At 37.3% G+C, this 23,979-nt stretch overlaps 2 protein-coding genes across 3 annotated transcripts in view; both read right to left on the reverse strand.

Moving 5' to 3' along the window:
• LOC139943916 (ras-related protein Rab-26-like) overlaps positions 1 to 7,487 on the reverse strand; it is a 54,063-nt gene extending 46,576 nt beyond the window's left edge. Inside the window, exons 1-2 of the mRNA XM_071940807.1 lie at positions 7,273 to 7,487; positions 620 to 730 (exon numbers count right to left, since the gene is read on the reverse strand). Of these exons, the coding sequence (XP_071796908.1) occupies positions 620 to 730; positions 7,273 to 7,344 (183 nt within the window). The 5' untranslated portion in view covers positions 7,345 to 7,487. The remainder of the gene's footprint in view (positions 1 to 619; positions 731 to 7,272) is intronic.
• A 405-nt stretch (positions 7,488 to 7,892) lies between these two features.
• Positions 7,893 to 23,979, reverse strand: part of LOC139944441 (arrestin domain-containing protein A-like) — a 34,116-nt gene continuing 18,029 nt past the window's right edge. The window contains exons 3-14 of one of the 2 annotated variants that reach the window (XM_071941460.1): positions 23,316 to 23,508; positions 21,792 to 21,901; positions 21,187 to 21,260; positions 20,634 to 20,750; positions 18,045 to 18,107; positions 17,375 to 17,585; positions 16,350 to 16,446; positions 15,074 to 15,267; positions 14,262 to 14,334; positions 13,550 to 13,648; positions 13,015 to 13,102; positions 7,893 to 12,016 (exon numbers count right to left, since the gene is read on the reverse strand). In XM_071941460.1, coding sequence (XP_071797561.1) covers positions 11,988 to 12,016; positions 13,015 to 13,102; positions 13,550 to 13,648; positions 14,262 to 14,334; positions 15,074 to 15,267; positions 16,350 to 16,446; positions 17,375 to 17,585; positions 18,045 to 18,107; positions 20,634 to 20,750; positions 21,187 to 21,260; positions 21,792 to 21,853 — 1,107 coding nt within the window. In that variant the 5' untranslated portion in view covers positions 21,854 to 21,901; positions 23,316 to 23,508 and the 3' untranslated portion in view covers positions 7,893 to 11,987. Of the gene's footprint in view, positions 12,017 to 13,014; positions 13,103 to 13,549; positions 13,649 to 14,261; positions 14,335 to 15,073; positions 15,268 to 16,349; positions 16,447 to 17,374; positions 17,586 to 18,044; positions 18,108 to 20,633; positions 20,809 to 21,186; positions 21,261 to 21,791; positions 21,902 to 23,315; positions 23,509 to 23,979 lie in introns of those variants that run through there. The other variant, XM_071941461.1, reaches the window with a different exon arrangement.

The following is a 23,979-nucleotide window of genomic DNA, read 5'->3' on the forward strand; positions in this document are numbered from 1 at the left end:
CGAATTTGAGAATCAAAGGCTTCGAAGTAAATTTGGCGTCATTACTCTGTTTTCGCTGCGGATGTTTTGCAAGAGTTGCACCTCAAAGCTCAACTCTTCCAAATAGTTTGTTGCGAATTTGAGAATTGCGAAATGCGCATTCCCAGGAAGGATGAACCAGGCTCTTTACCATGTTAATTTTGAGGCTGATCGCGTTTTACCAACCATTATAGTTTCTGTATGCATGCCTGAAATGTACATTATATGTAGGCAAGGGAAAGGCTAATTGCCTCTATTCAGCCTGTACGCATGCGTGAATGTTAGCATATTCATGAGAAAGGCTAATTTAACCCCATGCCTGTTTGATGAGTGATTGTAAATTAGCATATTTCATGGGTAGGCTACAGATGCTCTTGGTGTCCTTTGAAAGGTTCCATAATTTCATGGGAAAGGTGTTAGCTGCTTTGACAGTTTCCTACATGAATTATCAGGCCTGTGTACCGTTTGCACATGTATACACTGTCACTTTGCAATTCCGGATTATAAATTATCAAGTTATAAACTCAACATAATATCGGACACTTCAATTCATTCCAAAAACAAGTGGGCAATATCAGCAACTAGAGATGACAATCCTCACCCTAAAATCAATTCCCACTGTTGATATGAAGCTCCCTGACAGGAAGGCACCATCTTTGAACCGCACCAGTAAACACGTCTTGCCGACTCCAGAGTCACCTATCAGCATCACCTGCAGGCAACAAAAACACAACACAAAGCTCTGTTTAGTTTAAAGAGAGGGGTGCATTTAATTGGAAGTTGCCGGAAATTCCCTTATTTTCAGTGCATTCTCAGTGACACACATGCTGTAGTGTATGGTATGGGTATTGTACTGTGTAGCCTGTAGGCCTACATGTACACATTTGTATAAAGAGAGTAGTTTAAAAACCAATTGAAAGGGGTACACATTTGCATGAAATTGAAAAAAGTTGTTTCATTGAATTTAAAAATCATGCACTGAGCATGCCTTAAAAATAATTATAATAAATGCTCCCAATTCGGCTCTCAATTATTTTGTCCCTAGCTCACTTTTACACTCTTCATAGACTGATCACACAGAAATATTTCTTGCTTTTATTCTGGTCACGTAAAAACTATCTGGCCGACAGTAAAACTCAAGTATATTTAGTATTATAACACCCCTTGCAAGTATTCTGCCTGCTCATTGGTTTAGAGCGCGTCACGTGACATGTCTTAGTTTTGCTAGACGACGGCCGTGTGATAGTGCGTCGGTTTGCCATGCGCTAGTCCGAAGACTAGCACACGGCGCGCAGTACCCAGACGTCCGTTGCGTGTACGAGGATGATAAATTAATAGTCTGTAACCATTTCGGATTGCACGACACTACATGCAGCACAGTAAGTAAAAGTGTTTGCAATCTGTATTCGCGTCGTCCGTGGATTGTAGCATTCAGGTCTGTAACTTAATAATAATAGTACAGTATTTAGAAATGTTTGGGGTGTTATAAAACACATATTGACTGCTTTTACTCGTGCAATGGTTAAAAACTATGACTCCCTCGGTGATCCCCGGAGCGTTCTATTTTCCCTCGGCTTCGCCTCGGGAAAATAGAACGCTTCGGGGATCACCTCGGGAGTCATAGTTTAACCATAGCACTCGAAGCAGTCAATATTTGTATAATGTACAAGCCCTGTCATCTTGTGGATTGTCCCATCTTGAGCCCTGGCGTGGTCAGATAAAAAATTTAAATTGTATGATGATAACACATCATTTAAAGGCAGTGGACACTATCGGTAATTGTCAAAGACTAGCCTTCACACTTGGTGTATCTCAACATATGCATAAAATTTAAAAACCTGTGAAAATTTGAGCTCAATCGGTTATCGAACTTGCGAGATAATAATGAAAGAAAAAACACCTATTGTCACACGAAGTTGTGTGCGTTTAGATGGTTGATTTCGAGACGTCAAGTTCTAAACCTGAGGTCTCGAAATCAAATTCGTAAAAAATTACTTCTTTCTCGCAAACTTTGGCACTTCAGAGGGAGCCGTTTCTCACAATGTTTTATACCATCAACCTCTCCCCATTACTCGTCACCAAGAAAGGTTTTATGCTAATAAATATTTTGAGAATTACCAATAGTGTCCACTGCCTTTGAACAAAAATGGCTCTAGAGGTTATATTTTAAAATTATTTTGTTCGGGTGAAATTGCAAAAACACATACTTTGTAGCTCCTTTTTTTTATATAAAAAAGGGGATACAGGAAGAGATGAGGAGGCTCTCAAAAGAAATCAGGCGGGGTCGCTAAACATTAAATAGTATTTTGGTCTTATCAAACGGCCATCCTGTATGACAGGTGGAGGTGTCACCCACGAATCACTGCCTTGCTTCAACTTCAAGAGTGCCCTCCGGAGCAGCCGCCCCCACCCAACTCACTCCATCACCCTCTCTGTATCATCATCAACAACAACACCTGCAATATACTCATATTGATGCACTACAAGACATTCATGACAATGTTTAGTGTGGGTGTCTACTCTGCGCTGGTTTTAATCAAGGATCAGACATTGTGCAAAAACAATCAATTTTCTTAGGCCTACATGTATGACATGATGTTCATTTACATGATGCGTATGAAATTGATGACCTGTGCATGCATTGGATTAATTTATGTATCATTCCAATTGATATTACGAAGTTTGACACTTGACAAATATTTAAAGTACATTGTAGACCTGTGTATACCCCTTGAGTATTCGACATAAATGCTCAGTCTGATGAAAATTATTCACTTGGAGCCTATGTCACCAACAAAATCCAACGCCAACAAATTCCAACAAAATCTGTATTATTTAACAGCTCCCCTGAGTAATAATGTTAATCTTCAATGTTTTCTTGACATACGTAGTAACAGTATACATGTAGCCCTTTTAAACTAAACGTACGTATACATTGTACGAAGCTTTTAGTCTTTGGTGACGACTTGCGCACAAAGAAACACACAAAAACATGAAAGCATTTGTTGTTGTAGGCCTACTGTACATGATAATGTGTGCATTCAAAAACAATATAACTTTGTTGTTGGATACATACATAATTAATGTGTGCATAAATGTTTACTTTTTATTGATTCAGCATGGAATAATTAAAGCTTACATACAGCATACATGTTTAATGTACTTGTCTAGGCCTACAATGTACAATGTAGAAATGTGAAACACCGGACAATTTTGTTCTTAAATATGTCAAAGTCAGTGTACATGTACACTGACTATGTTGGATTGTAACATCTGTTTTGTTTGTATGTGACATACAGTGTACAACTATTAATAAAGTATTAATCAATACACTGTACACAGCACCATCAGAGCAGAGCAAGGCAGGCTGTCACTGAGTAGTGTGTACATTGTTGGGTACATCTGCTGTGGCTTAACAAGTTGACAACATTACTGTGTATGCATAATGCAGTTCAATTATGTCCATCTTTCAAAGTGTCAACACCTTGTGTACAGTGTCAAATGACAATTTTATTGTGCAAGTTGAGGTGAAAAACTCAAATTACACTTTTGTGCTTTCAACTGTGTACTTTTTGTAGGACAAAAAACACAATGTCCACAAAGTTACATTACAGTTTGAAGATAGTGATGGCAAAAAGCTTTCCTTACAATATTAAATGTAAGTATAGTTTAGGTCTGTATAGTTTTTGAGAAATTTGTCAAACAAGTCACGAAAATCATTTTCGTTTTAGTGAGACAATTTTTTTTATTATAGCGTGTAAAATTTTATGGCCAGAATTACCATAACTGCTTATAAATATGTTTTACATGCTAAAACCAAGAAACAAATTATTTTCCTGACTCCTGGTGCATAGTAAAGGAATTCCGCTAATGACATTTAAAACTGCACACTGGTTAGGCATACATGTTGTACTGGAATAATTTTGCACAGAAAGCTAAAACAGAGCTATCCAAAACACAAATGTTTGGAAAATATACTGGTAAGTGCTTGATTCAAACTTACATACTGTGTAGTCTCATGTGTACATAATAACCATTTGTAATTGTGGCTGATAGGCCTTTTAAATGGTTACTGGACAATGTATGTATTGGAGCATAACAATTTTAACTTAATGTACAAATCAAAATTTAATACAAGGGAATTGAATTAGTTTTAAAAGCCCATGATTTTCAATCTTTTTGATACAAAGAAAAAATATCGTCTTGACAGTTCTCCCTGTATGTCTCTGTACAATTCCTTTGGAGACAGAAAAACTAAATTGGTCATGAAAATTAAATGATCTAAGACAATGTCTATTTACAAAGTGTCTGAAGTACTGCGTCTTTATATTCCAATTACATGTGTGTTAGTAAATGAGACACAGACTTGTAGACATTGGTAGCATACAATGAAACAGATTTAATTATAACAAATCAAACTTTGTGTTTGTGGGAGACTTTTAAAACAAAAGTTTAAGGCTAGAGTTCTGAAGACAACAGATTACATTAATGTAGACTACATACATGAACATGAAGACAATTCAGGCCTTTCTCCTTCATTTTTGAAAGGGCAAGGGCACCACAGAGGCATTTTCTTCTTGGCAAAGGATACCCTACAATATCAGGAAATTGTAATTACAAAAGCTGTAGCATTTCAAGGGCACCAAGGCAATGACTAGGGGTACGTATGGAGGCATTGACTTTGTTGCCTCTGTGAAGTAACGTATCATGCCTGACAGTTACACAATCAAATACATTGGGCCTACTCTGTAAAATATCAAACAAGAAATTGAAGTTCGTATCTACACCTATTCATGTAGCGCTTTTAAATTAGGTATCATTTGCCTTCATGTACACTGAAGGCCTGAGAGTACTCAGACATTATTATGAATTTCCCCTGTTCACTAGGTCACAGGTAATTACTCAGTCTTGAGGAATACATGCATTACAACAGCCATCAAATGTTTACATTATGCGTACTTTGTACAAATGTTTAGTGTGAAACCCTAGCACGCTCTAGGGCATTACTGGCACTGGGTGATGATTTAAGAGAAGCAATTAATGATAAGTCAAAGTGTCTTCCTCAAGGACGCTAAGTGCTTTGACAATAGAATTTTGAACCCACAATCTGATGACTCAGCCACCAGAACCTTGAGTTCTATCGGTACACATACAGTTTGCCGAGAGAGCCTATGGATACAAAAACAGAGAGTTCACTGGGAAAAAGGAGAAAACCCAGCATCTCTACCACATGTACAAACTTGTTTGCAAGTTCTAAATATTGCGCTATGCAAAATTGCGGGATGAGTTGAAATTATACAGTATGTATCATCACTGTTTTCAAGAAGAGGCAGTTCTTTATGAAATCTATGAATGGCAAACCAATGTTTTTACACATTTTGGATGTTATCATTGACATCAACATTTTCCTCTTAAAAATATTTCACGTGCTTTTAAAAACAATAAAGTTTTGTGATTACACAAATAATATTGTAGTACTAAAGATAGGAAAATTTTAATTTACAGTTTTTAGTTTTACTTATATTATAATACACAAATTACATTGTAGCACTAGGATAGTTTTAATTTATAGTTTTTAGTTTTACATTGACAGCCAGTGCAACATTTTGATTTGCAATTTTTCACATTGAAGTACATACATTGTGACTACCTGACTGTGCCAAGAACTATGTGCTTTGAGTTATTACACTGCACACAGACCTTTGTTCGCAGGGTTACATGTATTAATTACTCACTAATTAAAAACAATTTTTTTTTAATGAAATATTGCCCAACTCACAAGGCCACAGTCCAGAGGGATAACGTAGCATTGTTATCATCCACTATACAGGAGGTGGTTGGTTGAGCGATACCTTCCACACTTTTTACAAAGCAATTATACTTTAATTAGTACAAGGTGCCTTGCTCAAGGGCACAAGTGTCGTGACCGGGGAACCGAACCCATACTCGGCAACTGACAACAACAAAGCTCTTGGGTCCAGTGAATTACATATTTCTCCATGCACAGTCTGATCAAATGGCATGTGCCCGCTCATCGTGGGAGTCTTACCGGTCGTTAAACTATGTGCAAATATCACAAGCACAACACATAGAACTACCTATAACAACAACAGCACTTGGGGGGAGTGTTTAGCAAAAATAAATCAATGATTGTATAATCCGGATCCTGAGTAAAGTGTCAGTTGTTCCGTTGTGATTAAATCATAATAAAGCTAACCCATTCCTACCAACACTACAGATCAACAATCTTAGATCATACTGATATCTATTCCGTCCATTCCTACCTTACCACTGCCAGGTTGAAATCACAACACATGATCCAGAACCCAAATCCAACTGCTGCTTCTTACTCATTTTAACTTCATAATACGACCAAATTAGTAGCACTTACATTAACAGAGTTTATAGCAGGAGGTGTGTTATGCCTCCCTAGTGGAAAATATTTTTGTATTTTAGTCTTTGAATATCTTGTATTTTGTGTTTGTACTTAAATAAATATTTTTATATCCTAATGTTTTTCTGTAATTTTAAAAATAGTATATATATATTTTCTTATGCTCTGTAATTTTAAACGCAAATCAGCCTCTGGCTGCCAAGTTTGGATGTTTTAAATAAACCAATAATAATAATAATAATAATAATAATAATAATAATAAAATTAGGTGTTCAGGCAACTCGTCCGTCGAACAACTTGACCATTCCGACAACTCGACAGTTGAGACAGATCGATCGTTTGGACAACTCAACAGACGGTTTTTTTCAACTGTCAGGACGGGGGCCTCATCTCAGCACGGGGCGCGCACTGGGCCGGGAAGGGGGGGGGGTTAGAGAATTAGATTCTAATTTACCTCAATGAGATATCCCTTTTTGTAAAAAGGAGTGAAAAAGTGGTGGCACCATACGGAAAGTTATTCTTTAATTTAGAACTAGAGTAATCATGGTAGTGTAGAAAGAAGGGGGGAAAAAGGAAGAAGAAAAAAGTGTTGTCTTGTTGGCAGGTTGGGTCCTGTAAACTCGACTAACTGACCACAATATTAATGGAATGTAAAGTCACTGAATGCCATCCACGTGCACGGTTATAACATTAATGCACTGGTCTGACTCTAAATTAGGAGTACCCTAAATTAATCACACACTGACAATTAGTAAATACATCACGTACACCACACGTTGTAATGTAACGTACTCGTATTGTATGACAGATACATTTTGTAAGCAGAGTGTCCAAATGTTGGACATGACATGGCGGCTCACCTTGCATGCAAAGTCGTAAAAATCACCGCCTAGCGATCCAGACCGCACCACCCCGTTGCTGTTCCCCGACATCTCCCAAGGTCCTTAAGTTCACAATTATCCTATCATCTCCTATAATAATCCTTTGCGTCCAGTTTCGGGCTGAATTTGAAGAAAATATGCATTGAAACTGATGACAGTTCGGCGAGCCATCCAAGAAATTAACACACAATAAAAACGCACGACCCCGGAAATTTGACAAAATAAACAGCGCCCTCTTTTGGTCAAGGATCGAAATGGATTTAGTGTAATTAATTTTGTTTAGCATGAAGTCTCAATATTTTTTTCGGTAGACTCTTATCGCCATCTGCGATGGGGGGGGGGGGCTTAGAATATTTCCCACACTATTTGCCACCCCAAGGTGAAACCGAAATTGATACAAACAAACAAACAAACAAACAAACAAACAAACAAACAAACAAACAAACAAACAAACAAACAAACAAACAAATCGTTCGATACATTAAATAGCCAACAACAAAAGTAAGCAAAGACATTATTGCCCCCCCCCAGAAAAAAAGTATGCCACTGAGTTTCCTCAATGTTTTAAAACATTTATTTTGACAATAAGCATCCTACCTTTATGGGTCAGACATTCAACAGGTGCAGATGCAGATTACAAAGAGAATTGTCTGAAGAAAAAAAACTGTTATCTCAGAACTTCTGCTCTTTTGACCAGAATGTTTTCTTTGGTAATATTTTTCACATGAAAGGCACTGATCATGTCGGGTAATAATTATGGTCAAAGACCAGCATTCTCACTTATCCCAATTCCCAACATGCATACAAATTAAATTTGGGCCAAAATAATCATCAAAGTTAACTGCAAGAAAGTAATAAAAGAAAAAACTCACTTGTTGCACAAATTTGTGTAATTTCAGATGTCTGAGAAAGGCTTCACAGGCTTGAAGTTTTTCTCAGACTCAAATGTGAGTGAGAAATTACCTCTTTCTAAAAAAACTATGTTACTTCAGACAGAGAGTTATCTAATACTTTCAATGGCTCTCCATTGCTCAGTACAAAGTCAGTTTTTATGGTAACTTGAGTTATCACCAAACATGCCCAGTGCCTTTAAAGTCTGCTGCTAATCATAAAATATGGGCCTCTTTATGTTTGTGATTTTGAACTCTCTAATCTGGAAGAGTTTCCTGGGAACACTGAGCATCGTGGTCAGTGTCCCACGCCACGCCCCTTCCAAAACCACTTAAGATGGAATGAATTTAACTTTGAATGGAATTCCAGACTTTCTAGGTTACCTTTATATGGCAGATTTAATTCATATAATTCAGTTGTTTTAAGGGAAATATTATAGTACAATCATCAATCTACTTCTTTTAAGAACACGACATTTATGAGCACCTTTCAATTAAACTTGTTTGTATAAATCAATTTAAAAACTAAAAAGACTCTGTGTATTAATGTATTTAGGTAATAAAACACAAATGCGTATTCATATTTAATTTAAATGATTTGAGGTCAAACCTATCAGTACAAACTGCAAGTTTAATTTAAATGAGTTGTAGTCAAACATATCAGTACAAGCAGCATATTTAAATGAGTTATGGTCACTCCTATCAGTACAATCTGCATATATTTAAAGGCAGTGGACACTATTGGTAATTACTCAAAATAACTATCATCATAAAACCTTTCTTGATTACAAGTAATGGGAAGAGGTTGATAGTATAAAACATGGTGAGAAACAGCTCCCTCTGAAGTGACGTAGTTTTTGAGAGGGGAGTAGTTTTCCAGGAATTTGAATTTCGAGACCTCAAGTTTAGAATTTGAGGTCTCAAAATCAAGCATCAGAAAGCACACAACTTCGTGTGACAAGGGTGTTTTTTCTTTCATTATTATCTCACAACTTCGACGACCGATTGAGCTCAAATTTTTACAAGTTTGTAATTTTATGCATTTGTTGAGATACACCAACTGTGAAGACTGGTCTTTGAACAATAGTGTCCAATTTCTTTAAATGAGATGAGGTCAATTCTATTAGTCTTCATTTGACGTAACTATACTAGTACTCGGCAACAAACTTTCAAAGACAATTCAGCTCATATACAGAAGGGTTCCAAGGTTGATTTAAGACTTGTGATCCGCTCATTTTGTTCTAGTACCTAGAGCCCTTAAGAAAATGGGCAAACATTACCTCAAGTCTCTGTTCCTCACGTTAATATGGTGTAAATGCCACTGTGTTTGATACCCTTCATTTCAAGTGTATTTTTTGTCAACCTTACCCCCACCAACTGTTTCGATGGCGTCACATTTCGATGGTCTGTATACTTCAGCACAGAGAAGTTTCAGAATCATTCATACATGTAAATTCTGACGACATTGGAACGTACAAGGAGACCCATTAGCTTTTGTTTGATGATGCCATGTTTGAAATTTGGCTCTGAAAGAGTATGAAATAAAGTCATTAAACACCATTTTTAGCGTGAGGTTATAATTTAAAAAATGTGTGTAAGATGCAATATAAAGATGCATTTGATCGTTCTTACAAAGGGAGATTATAACATTATATAAGATTTTACATTTTCTTCCATTGAGCTGTGTACAAATCATGCCTGCAGGAAGTCCAGGCTCTGTGGCTCTTGTGTAAACATGTGATGTCACAGGTCACATCGTCTATAGAATTTCTATTATTAACTTACTCTCACATTTCAATAAAGACATAAAATGGAATGATTTAATATACTATCTTCTAGTAATCCGTAATGTACATTTTCCTTACAAAATCAGCATTTTATAATTCATATGAAATTTATACCTTGTATAAAAAATATATTAAAAATAGATGCAGGCACTGCAGCTTCTAAACCTTCTTTACTTAAATGATTTGTAGTAATACTAAATATTATTCAATCACTGTACAGACAATTTATAGTTTTTTTTAAAGCGTACTCTTGTGTTTACCGAAAACAACACAAAAGTTAAAATAATCTGACTAACAAGGGTTTGAAAGATATAAAATATAAACAAATACACTTCACAAAAGTTGTCAATAAAATTATCTCACATCCTTCACAAAATATTGTACATTGTTCTGGTTTCTGTCTTTTGAAACAGCATCATCTGTCAAAATCCCTTCAGAGAGAAAATCTTTCAAGAAATTCTTTTGGCGAAAAATAGGGCCATGCTTTTTTAAAGGTACTAGATACTACTTGGTAATTATTCAAAATAATTTTTGGCATAAAATCTTACTTGGTTACAAGCAATGGAGAGCTGTTGATAGTATAAAACATTGTGAGACACGACTCCCTCTGACCATGGAGGAATGCTCTGACTGACATAGTTTTTGAAAAAGAAGTAATTTCTTAGTAAAATATTTGAGATGAATTCTAGACCTCAGCTGAGGTCTCGAATTCAAGCACCTGAAAGCACACAACTTGTGCAAAATTGAGTCCAAATTTTCACATGTTTGTTGTTTTATGCATATCGTGAGATACACAAAGTGAGAATACTAGTCTTTGACAATTACCAATAGCGTCCAGGGCCTTCAAGGACCTTGATGTAACAAAACAAAACCTTCACTTAACAAAACAATCCAAATTGAACCACAAGCTACTGTATCATACAAACAACATACATGTACCAGGACTGGAGTTTCATCTTTAAGGCTATTTTCATTTTGAGAAAGGCACTTCAAATGGAAAACCTTAATGACTAAGGGAGAAATGTTGACAGGACATGGAGGGCAAGACCTGGGGCTGTGGCTTGCATGTAATTCCAGGCCTGGTATATTCTGTTAAGTTTGCCAATAGACAAATAAAATTCAACTAGTATCTTCTTTAAAATCCTCAATAATATTCTTCAACCCAGGAATGAAATTACTACATCATAATATAACATTGATTTCATCTCGATATAATCTTTTCACAATAACCTCATGAAGAGCACATCTCCAGTGGCAGTTTGAATATATGGAAGATTTAGTTAAATCACACAATATTTTTGCAAGATGGCATTACACACATTTTGAAAGTCACCTAACAGCAGAGAAAACCAGAGAAAATTGGCAGAGATCATGGAGAGAGAGATTGGATTTGTAGAGGGGGCCAAGAGTCAGAGTCATTGCCCCAGAACAAAATGTGACCCACTCTGTGAAAATGAGTCACATGTCGCCCAATGCAATATTAAGTTATGGACAGTTTAATGAGGAAAATGTAAAAAAAAAATTAAAAAATAAAAATAAAGCTATGAATACAACAATTTTGTGATCATACTTATGTCTAATTTGTATCCTTTTGCACACAATGGTAGTTTAAAATATCATTTTACTTGTATTTCGTTTTTCAAAAAAAATGGTGTAGTGGCTAATTTCAAACGGGAGTAACTCAGCAACGCGATACACCCCAAAGCTTAGACACATACCAAATTACTGCTGCTGATGTGTTCTTTCCAGCCATGCATATAACTCAATTCCTGAAATTGGCTACATCTGACTCATTTTCACAGAGTGGGTCACAAATGTTTCCTTATTTACATGATTTAAGTTCTACATGGCAGGAGCATACTGTTTTAAATGGGCTCAACTTATCTTAATTTGCACCTTTGGTATTTGTCAAGAATTTCACTCCTCAAGAGTCAAGATTAAACTTCTTGAGCAAAGAAAAGCTCTGTCAGCTTGATGTCTTGGAGCTCTTTGGCCACAGTTCTAAGAAGTTTTGCAATCAAAGAAGTCCCTCGTATACAGGAGATTCTGACAAAGAAATGCAAACAATGGTAGGTAAAAAAACCTGTTTATTATGATAAAAAACTCTGCTGCTTTATTGCTGCCAGCAGCAAAATTGTATACAGATACAAAAGATAAAAATAAATGTTGTTGCTATAAAAAAATAATAATAACAGAGTTACACAAAATTTTGAAAAGGGGTGCAAGGGGAGGGCATTTGGGAAGGGTATGGAGGGCCACTATCCCACGCTTATAGAAATAAAGCTGAGTTCAGCACAATTCCTGAGATAGATCATTTGTGCTACCAATGCTATTTCCTCTGGTTACTGGGCCATTTATTTAATTCCTTAAACCATCCCAGCTCCTTGGGGGCAATATCCACAAGACTGCAGGGCTTGCAGCTCAAATTTGTTACTATTGACCCCTAGCACGCGCGTCACACGCGGTGACTGATGCCACGCTCACCATGTTGATTGGCAGTTTATGTGTATTAACGCAACGTCGCCTAAAATGCACACTTCACTGCATAACGCACAGCATAGAGTTATATAAAAACGCATAGTGAAATGGCCCACCAGTATGGCGCATTCAAGATTTTTCTGATGATGACGTCAGGTGAAATGGGTCAATTGACCCCTTGCACACACATCACACACGGCAACTGTGCCACGCTCACCATTTTGGTGGTCAATAGGTTTTTTCAAGGTAAAAGATTGAATTGTGTCATTACATTAATTTGGTTTACAATACCAGACTCAAAATGAGTTGAGCAAGAAAAAGTCTATCTCATTTTGTACTTTGATAGTCAACAGATTTGACAGATTTTTATCAGACACATAACAAACTATTTTTTCCCACAAAAATTACACATTGACATAGACCACTGTACTTGTCCAGTCCTGAGTTTACTGGCCCATCGCTAACAAAACTGGTCTCGTGCCTGTGGTCCAGTATTAATTTTGAGCTCTGAGGAACACAATGAAAATAGTCTCCTGGTTGACTCCTAACAACCCTTTCTAACTCACCTAAGATGGATTTCTTGACTGCCAGTTTGTCTTTGCGAAGTGGCATCTTACATTCTTGCATCCAAGCTTCTGGTCTCCATTCCAGCCACTTCAAGGGAAACAAAAATAGATAGATCAAACAATGCATGTATTTATCGCCATTGTTCTAGGTGCATTTGCATAAAATAACAAACCTGTGAAAATTTTAGCTCAATTGATCGTCAAAGTTGCGAAATAATAATGAAAGAAAAAACGCCCTTGTCACACGAAATTGTGTGCTTTCAGATGCTTGAAATCAAATTCGTGGAAAATTACTTCTTTCTCAACAAGTTGCTTTAAAGGGAGCCGCTTCTCACAATGTTTTATACTACATGTATCAACAGCTCCCCATTACTCGTTACCAACTAAGGTTTGATGCTAACAGATATTTTGAGTAATTACCAATAGTGTCCACTGCCTTACAATGCCTCAAAAGATGGCAGACGTTTGCCATTCAGAGAGGATTGTGGTACATGCAACATCATGTGCAATCCATCTATCAGCAATGTATACTAACCTCTGAGCTTGCGGAGGATAAAACCTGGAAAATTGGAACAGTAATGAGGAGATCTGTCGCCCTTGGAACTGAGACTTGAATTAGTATGCTGTAGACAACCTTGAAAATATAGAACATAGTTTGATTTAGCATGACATATTTTGGGTTTCAAGGAAAGGATTTAGAGTTTGTGTTTGAACAATTCTATAAAAGGAATTATAAACGGTTGGTAAAGATGAGAAAACTTCATTGTTTAGTTTTGGTCTGAAAGTTTATGATTAAGAAAGTCATACTAGAAGATATAACAGGTAACTTGGGGTTGGAATTGCACAATAGATCTTCTGAATTCTAAAGGTATCCTTAAAGGTAGGGCCATAAATTGTTTTTTCTCAACATAGTGCTGATTTAAAGACTAAATTATATGTGAAAGTTTCAGCTAGGTTTTATGTGAAAGTCTACTTCCTGAGAAAAGAGCAAAAAAAACAAGCAAAATCAGAGTGGGAACCAACCATACCTCTGGCTGCAGCATTGGCAAACGGGCACCCACCCCCAGAAATCTGAGAAAGGATTCGTGCAAGAATCGTAATAGATTATCACGATCCATGCATTTCATTTAAAACCATCTTGGTGAATTCATGATAATGAAAACTAATCGACAAATACTGGTTAAAAACCAATGTGCAATAAGGCATGAAATAAAATGATCTATTAAATAAACTGGAAAATTGCTTACTTTTAGATATGTTCCCATGGTTGTTGGAGGCAAGAGTGCCCCGTCATCAGTAGCTAGAGGCATATCAATAACCCTACAAAAGGAGTATTTAATAGATAACAAATCAATAATAACATGTATAGACCATTCCATTTTAGCCACGCGCACAAGTACTGTGTGCTGCCAGTGGCTTGGTCGCAGGAGCGAGATGTTTTGTACAACAATACAGATAAAAATCCTTTGCGTTTACACTTGACTTTGGAATCCACTCAGCCGGATCCGATCCACCAATCGCAGGGTTCAACCCTCCTCAAAAAGTCGATTAAAATATGGATCTTCTGGAACCGGGTCTGATCCTGCCTTTCGCATTTACACCAGCTGTTAATCAACATTAATAAATACCTTAGACAGTTTCCAGACAAATTGGTCAAAACCCGATCACGTGAGGCTGATTAACGGGTGATAAAGGACCTGCTCTGGAAACAAGCAAATAAATGGCCACTAAACCAGCATACATTGTGTACAACTAGTTTGCACTTTGTGCTATATATTGTATGCTTATTACTCTTAATTTTCATTTGCACTTTGCGCTGAAAATGTTTCAAAACACCCCTTGCATAGCGCGACACGCTACATGGATGCTGAGCTCACGCACATGTTTTTTTACGCACAAAGCACAGAGCTATCGTCCAATCATTTGCCTCCTTTGACCCCAGTGAGGGCGCTTAACAGACCATTCTTTTACAAAGTAACTGGTCTCAAAGTATCAGTAATGTGATTATTATTATCGTTGTCGTTGTCGTTGTCGTTGCCGTTGCCGTTATTAAAATTACCAGGTTCGATTCTCCTTGGGTGATGCTTTCCCCAGAACGTTTAACTTGACCTCCTCAGCATTAATCTCCACTTCTTCCTGATCTCTTGTCCTCCCCACGCTCCGGAAGGATTCATAGATTAGGGAAGACTCGGCAGCTTTTGGAGGATGGTTTTGCGGGACCCAACAGCCATGTAGCTTCACTGTGCGTCTCAGCTATGGAGGCCAAACATAAAAACGTTGATTTCTTCTTAATAATAATTAATAATTGTGGCTACTTATAAAGTGCACATGTCCGTCACCCAATGACGCTCCTGGCGCTGTAACATACAGTATTTCCTGCAAGATGTGGGACTACACTTGAATTATGAGACCTAATTCTGATAGCACCATGTAATGCTTTACAAGATGCTGTGGCGCAGTTTGCTGCCGATCGGACCAGGAACACCGGGGCGAACCCCTTCTCTTTTCGATAAGTGCACTGGGTTCTCTTACATGCACTACATAACACATGGGACCAACGGATTAACGTCCCATCCGAAGGACGAAGCAATGGTTAAGTGTGTTTATTTACTTGCTTATTTCACATTATGAAGTCTTAAATAGTGCACGTTCCAATAAGGTATTCAAGGCGCTTAGTATATACATTCTAAAAGCCAAATTACATAAAGCTGCACAAAAGCCCAAACATTGGCTAAGCATAAACAAATGTTGCTTACTACAAAATAAAAGCAAATCCAAAATGCCATGCCATTCTGGTTGTAAGTGGCTCCCCTGCTTAGGTTTCCTTTGCAGATATTGAATAAAGTTGCACCACAAATACAGAAGGCATGATGCAGCTGTTTGAGTGGCTGCGGCTTGTTTGGCTAGAAGAGCAGCATGCATTACCTATTTTTTTTTTTTTTTTAATTATTTTTATTATGCAAGTCGCCCGACACACAAGGCCTGAAGGCCACTTCAAGGTGTGGGCTACAATTTTGTTTTTTCCAGAGGCCGTTGCCACCTACTCCTAGGGCTGAACCAGGGTTACCCCTTTCACAGTCCATACGAATGTAGGCTTGGGTATCATCAACTCGAAGCCTGGCTGGCAGAGCAGAAAGCACTTCCTCCCCAATTTTATGTAGCAAGAGTCCCGACCGGGATTCGAACCCACACCCTGCTGATCAAACACCAGAGATTGGATCCTGTGCTCTTAACCGCTCGGCCATGACACTGTATTAACTGCAATAATAATAAAAAAGGTTGCCTGTTTGGGAAATTTTTATTTTAATTTTATGGAAAACAGTGTTGTCTCTTACCGAGCATTTGACTGCTTTTGTGAGTTCCGAGGATTTGTTGTTGACATTGACTGTGAGTTTCATCGTTTCCCCCGTTCTGTACACTGTCTTGTCTAACCTGTGGAATGAAACATACACAAATAGAAAACAAAAATAGTAAAGTAAAGGAGTTCCACAACTGCTCTCATGTTTTCAGAACCTGGGTGGAAAACACAAAAACTTCATAACTTGTTTAGATGGGAGGGGACATTGGTGTGTGTGTGGGCTGTAATTTTGTTTTTAAATGCTATAGTATGCCCTCATAAATAAAGGTCTCCCACATCCTGTATTTGTTTGTAAATCCTATCTGTTTTATCAAAAACATTTTTCCCATTTTTGCCATCATTGTTTTTGTCATATGTTCAGTTTTTAACTGCTAGGGTTACTCTTTTTTAGCTGGTTTATTCCATAGTGGGGTTTCAATGTATAAGAGGGTTCCCCCAACACCCTGTGAATTTTTTTTTTAATGTCTTCTAGTGGTTTATCTAATATTTATTTTTACTTATTGTTTCTTCTTATATAATGTTCCTATGTACCCCGTGGTGGTGCAATTTTTGTGTAGTTTATCTCTGCAATCTTTATCAATATTGTTATCTTGTAATACCACATTACTCAGCTTCGTGCTGCCAGTTGGATTTTTAATAAAAATGAATGAATGAATGAATGAATGAATTCACAACTTTCATACTCTGTATTATGTCCAAAAATATTCAAAGGTGAGAGTCATTGCTAACAAAAAAAAGTATGAAACTGGGATTCAAATACGAATAATGTTGAAATGCTGGCATTTCCACCTATTGGTATTTCTATGGAGTTTCGATTTTTCAGAACTTTTGGAAACATCAGTATCCATAGCATACGTAGACCTTATTCACATGACGTCATTTCAGTAGGGCGCCCTCAATTTCTAACAGCAGCTAAGCACTCAAGTTTGCTAGTCACAGGAAATCATGCTTGACATTTTTTTAATCCTTCATATCATATGGACAGATTTAGGTGGAACTTACTCTGCACTGAGCGAGATTCGTCCTCTTTCATAACAGAAGCATGTCTTGATCATCGTATCATGACTGTATCCAATGATGACAATGTCCTCTCTCCGTTTACCCAGACAGACAAATAACTGGGTGTCAATCAGCTCAGATGAGGCACTGGCAATGACTTTATAGATGACACTACCTTGCCAGTTGTCTCTGGGTGACGAGATGTACGTTGAGCCTTGATAATGGTAAGAATATCAAATAGAATAGCACTGACAAGAAACACACAGAAGGGAAACAACTTTGCATCTGTCATGTTTTATCCAATGGCTGCATATCTGGAACCACCTGAAAAATGTTCCAAGATCTACCTTCCTGTAAATTCTTTTTTTTACAGAAATTTTGATATTAGTTATAAATTACCATTTGTTTGACCTTTGCCCTTTTACTGCTATAAGTATCAAGCACTGTACACTCAGTACTTTCACCCGAGTCCTGTGAAAATATTCTTTATCCACGCAGCCAGGGATCACCTTTTTGGTATGCAACTTTTTTACATAAAACACCATTTTAATAGGGCCTAGAGAAAACTAAAGAAATAGTTGTTGGTGAATTTACTTGATAAAAAAAGAAAAAAAAAGATGACCATCCTCAGAAAAAACCCAGACAATAAATAAAACAATTAATAGTCACTTACTTGGAAGTCCTGGTTTGAGTTTGTAGTAGAAGGGAAATTTATAGTTGCCAATGGGAAGCGGTTCTGTGAATAAACAGGAAGTAATAATAAATTAATCAGATTTCTCAATGGACTAATAGATAGCCAACTGCATAGACCAGTCCATTTACAGTTGCAGTACGTGTTACTACTTTCATCCCTCAAATTTTCCAGGGAAATTTTATAGTAACTTATGTGTGTAGCTTTTGGTTTGGTGTAATAATACAAAATAAACTTTAAGTAATAGTTAAAGGGAAGGTACACGTTTGGTAGTTACTCAAAACAAATATTAACTTGGTAACAAGCCAGGAGAGCTGTTGATAGTATAAAACATCGTGGGAAACGACTCCCTCTGAAGTCACTTAATTTTTGAGAAGGAGGTAATTTCTCACTAAAATATTAAAAAACTTCTAGCTAGAAGTATTTTATTCATATCTGAAAGCACACAAATTCGTCCAACAAGGGTGTTTTTTCTTTCATCATTGTCTCGCAACTTTGATGACCAATTGTGAGCCCAAATTTTCACAGGCTTGTTATTTTATGGTTGTAATGGGATACACAAAGTGAGACTACTGGTCTTTGACAATTACCAAACGTGTACAGTGCCTTTAACTTGGGTACAGAAAAACAGTACGGTAAACTTTGAGGGAAGGTTGGATCTGAAAAAGGCTGTTTTGGTCTGCTTCGAAAAGTATACCCTGCTAAAGAGTCTTCAGCACTCTCTACATGTGTTTGTATGCCATGCTTGTGACTACACTAAGCCACAAACACTTATGGACAAAATGCAAACAATTGAACTGATGTTTATGTTGCAATTTTATGTAAACACCATTCGGGAAAGCATTTTATTCTTGACTCCGGACACATCCTGTTCTAAAACAACATCCTTGTTGAATCCCATGACGTGCATAATTTTGCGGAAGGTCTACATGTATTCATCCACACGTGTTCTGATAAAATGAAAGTACACAAAAAATGCTTTTCTTTCCATTTACATTGAAACCTCAGAAATGGGAAACAAAATACAAAAATCACTGTATCCCTTAAAGGAACACGTTGCCTTGGATCGGTCGAGTTGGTCTATAAAAAGCGTTTGTAACCATTTTTTATACAATGCATATGGTTGGAAAGATGTTGGAAAGTAGAATACAATGATCCACACACATTTGCCTCGAAATTGCGTGGTTTTCCTTTTACTGTGCAAACTAACACGGTCGGCCATTTATGGGAGTCAAAAATTTGACTCCCATAAATGGCCGACCGTGTTAGTCGACGAGGTAAAAGGAAAACCGTGCAATTTCGAGGCATGTTTGTGTGGACCATTGTATTCTACTTTTACAACATCTTCTCAAACCATATGCATTTAATAACAAACGGTTACAAACGCTTTTCAAAGACCAACTCGACCGATCCAAGGCAACGTGTTCCTTTAAGAAAATCTCTACTATTGCAAGCAAATGGCACCCTCTGTAATCTAAAAAATCTGGTCAACTCCAATTAAATCTGAACAGGGCCCAATGTGTTGGCTCTGCTTAAAGTCACCTGGAAGTGGTATTTTGTTGAAATAAAGCTTTTGTCACTAATATATGTGTTTTGATGAGTGGAATGTGAATCAACAGTTAACTAAGGTTTTAAAAAATTAGTTATCTTATTTACAGTAGGCCCGACCCGAGAGGGCACTGTTAGTGAAGTCAATCGAGGCGCGATATTTGAAGAGAAAATGCTGCACAGCGCTGAAAAAGATGTCGAACCGGACCACTAGGCACTATTGCTCTTGTGAGTCTGACCAGCCATGCAGACTGACCCCATCTTTAGTTGTTTTGCTGCATCTAGCAGCAGTACACGTGGTCGGCATTGCCGGAAAAATGCAAGAAAAAAACTTTTTTCGAAACGTACAAACTCATGACTCGGACTTACGTACTTTGCACGTGTGTTTACTCTACGCATCAAGGCAAATTCTACCTCGATTGACGTCACAAAAGGGGTAGGCGGAGTCAACCCCCAAACAATTTTATCTATTTTTTTAACATATAAATCGTTGCAAACAATTTCTAAAAAAAATTGTTTTATTGTTACTAAACATATACTCTTCAGTTTGAAAAAATAAAAACCTCTATTTAATACCATAAACAAGAATCAGCACTTTAACGGAAGCAAGGAACTCCAATTTTACCTCAAGCGTATTTCACGGGTTACGTGTAGCAGGGAATTTTGGCTTGTGCACACTCCACGTTACTTGGCATTCTTTGCTTACATAGCTAGCGCAGAACTTTGACGTCTGCTCGTAATTGGAGAAAGGTGATCGTAAGCGCAGAATAGGGTGGTAAGCAGAGCCATGCAATTGGACCCAGTTGGCCATGCACACTTTAAGATAATGTAAATTCAGCCCATGTTAAAAGTCTTCATTAATTATTTATCATAATCCCACAATAACTTTTAAAATCGATTTGGTTTTCAGGCATGAGTTCAGCCTCCGATCCACACCTCTTACAAATCTAATGTTTTGTTTATAAAATGATTAAGTAGCTTGGACAAATAATTATTTCTCAAAAAATTTCACTTCAGACATACCTTTTTGAGTAAAAATCTCCACAGGATTTGACATGACTCTGTCTTCATAAGGGTTACGCAGACAGTCGTCTGGATGATTAATTGACCAATCATCACCTTCCACTGGTGTATATTCACCTGTATCAACAAACACACTCTTTAAAGGCAGGGGACACTATTGGTAATTACTCGAGCGCTGTTGATAGTAAAACAAATTTAGAAACGGCTCCTCTGTAGTAACAAAGTTTTGGATCAAAGGTATTTACAGCAAATTTTGCAAAGATTTCCTAGCATTTCTGCACTTTTTTTTAAACAAAAAAGGCATTCATGAATGGGAATAAAAGACCCGTGACTTGTTCTTTAAGAGCCAATTAAAACCTTGCAGTGTCAGTGCTGTGCGATAAAGGACCTCGCCGACGGCCAAGACCCTGTTTTAAACGGCCATTTAAGAACTCATTGCCTTCTCTTTTGTTCCCTTATTCATAAAAATGATCTATACTTTACTCAATAGTGTGCTGTTATGAAAATAACATAATATTTTTTGCATGCAGTTATCCAGTACTACAAGACTTACAGTGCTCAATTCCAGATATCAGCAACTGAACCTTGGCCTGGAAGTCAGGGGTCGCAACTTTGAGGTAGATCATCCTGAAACAATAACAAAATGGTAAGAAGCATTAACGGGAACAGCTAATTGTATCGGAAGCAAATTCAGGCTGTAACGATATGGTAAAATTTGTGCTGAAAGGATTGAAGGATTGTGTCATACATGTCTAGTTGAGTTTTGTAAGTAAATTATGTTGTTGTGAGTAGTTGTGAGCGACATGATTGGTTCATCAAGCAGGTCGCGACTATTTTTGTAGTAGTTGTGGCAGCACGATTAATCAAGTAGTTGAATAACGGTAGTCGCAACTCGACTAAGCAATTAATAGAGTTGTGACTTTAATAATAATACCAATGAAAGGGAGTAATACAGCACTTCACACAACAGTCCGGAAGCAAAAAATAATGAGTAAACAGTTCAGCAGATGTTTGAAATGTTCTCGCTTGGAGCCGTTCTGATGTTGTACAGCAAGTTGTTCCCTACACTAGTGATAGTCACACGAGTCGCCCAGGCTTATAAGTCAGCTCCTTGTCTTTCTACCTGCATGGTGTGATGACAATACAAACATTACGTACCCATAGACTGTCTCCCCAGCATAGTACTCTCCTTGATGGGTCCTCACTGCTATTGCATTCATTGTGTCCTCAGAGATGGATGATGGTGGACATCTTATTGTCAGATCATTCTGAGTTTGACAAACCAAATAATGTGGAGCCTTATATAGTTTCTTGAAGGATGTTTGAAGGATGTACTAGACAAATCACTGTGTTTAGTATCGAGTTGAAACTGATGATACTACTGAGAGTATACAAATATTATTACTATTATTATAAAATATTGACTACTTCGAGTGCTTTGGTTAAAACTATGACTCCCAAGGTGATCCCCGGAGTGTTCTACTTTCCCGAGGCACAGCTGAGGGAAAATGGAATGGTGATCTGCAAGGTGATCCCCGGAGCGTTCCATTTTCCCGAGGAGCAGGAGTTTTAACCATAGCGTGAGCAAAGCAGTCAACACTTGTTTTATAACACCCCAACAGACTAAATCAGCCTCATACAAATAACGTTCGTACACACATTTCATATACGGTACACAGATGCACAGCTGATTGGGTTTGTAAGGAAGGGGTGTTATAAATAGTGATGTGATACAGAGTGTTAGTGAACTTATTGTTAATGTTGTTAAATTTACAAGAACATTTTTATTCAACTGTTCGTAAGCTATTTGCCTCTGCTTGTTTTCTGGATGTTTATTAAATCAATAACCCTTCCTGATAAATGTTAGGTAAGATTAAAGGACAATTTCAGTGTAATTTGAGCTAATTTAGGGCAGATAAATTGGGAGATGGCGCGTCAAGTTTGCCCAAAAGGTTAATTTAAAGACACTAGACACCTTTGGTAATTGTCAAAGACCAGTCTTCTCACTTAGTGTATCTCAACATATTATGCATAAAATAACAAACCTGTGAAAATTTGAGCTCAATTGGTCGTCGAAGTCGTGAGATAATAATGAAAGAAAAAAACACCTTTGTCACACGAAGTTGTGTGCTTTGAGTTCGAGACCTCAAATTCTAAATCTGATGAGGTCTCGAAATCAAATTCGTGGAAAATTACTTCTTTCAAGAAAACTATGTTCTTTCAGACAGAGCATGTTCAGAGGGAGCGTTTCTCACTTTTTTAAATTTTATACTATACAAACAGCTCCCCATTACTCGTTACCATGTAAGGACAAGGTTTTATGCTAATAATTATTTTGAGCAATTACCTTTTTTTAAATCTAAATATTAATTTGGAAAATATTTCTAAAACATAAATTCCATTCGACCAATTTAACAAAATAAGTCTAGACTCTACATTGATAGTTACTCAACTGTACACTGTATGGTCACAATGTATGGTGTATTAAAACTGCACACTGAGTAAATACTGAACTGGAAAACCATGACATACCAAACAAAAGGCTAAAATTAAAATGGTAAAGACTAAAACTTTAAAAGGTGAAAAGACAAATCAAGTACTAATAATAGTCATGGGGTAGATAATAATGGACTCTTGAAGGTAGAATTAGGTCTAATTCTACCCCCATGATATAATACTTACTGCTACACCTTAAAGCCATATCATCCATGCAGTCGTGTTGATCCGTTTTTATGATCAAAGTCGCTGGCCAAACAAGCAACAAGCTTGGTCACTCCCCGGAGTGGCAGTTCTTTGAACTGATAACCCCAAGGGAATTCCCCCAAACATAGCTGCCGCTGACTCAAACTGGACAACAGAGGGCGCTTTATGCAAACTGTAAAATATTGAATGTACACTAAATAAACTCACATAGGGTGCGTTCGTTTAGTAGCTTCCCTGAGTCGACCCCGGTGTGTGGCGGTTTTTTTTCCAGGACTAACGTTCGTCCTGGCAAAAAAAAAAAACCACCACACACCGGGGTCGACCCAGGGGAGCTAAACGAACGCACCCATAGTAACCAATGCTACTTGCTATTCAAAAGTCTCCCAGCGTCTTGAAAACCAATCAGATATTTTTTTTTCAGGCCACTAAACTTCTAAATTCTTTTAAAATTTTGAAAGGTCTGATTTTCTGCTAATTAGGCCTAACCCCAGAAAAGAACATCCCCGGAAATTAATGGTTTGTTTCCTTAACCGACTTGCTGCCAGTTTTCACTCCTATAATTCCCAAGTATATAGGAACAACTTTCAAATCTCCTAAAAAGAGTCACAACCAAAAGAACACGTAGGCCTACACCAGGTAGATT

The sequence above is a fragment of the Asterias amurensis genome, chromosome 11 (assembly GCF_032118995.1).
Source record: "Asterias amurensis chromosome 11, ASM3211899v1".
Classification (NCBI taxonomy): domain Eukaryota; kingdom Metazoa; phylum Echinodermata; class Asteroidea; order Forcipulatida; family Asteriidae; genus Asterias; species Asterias amurensis.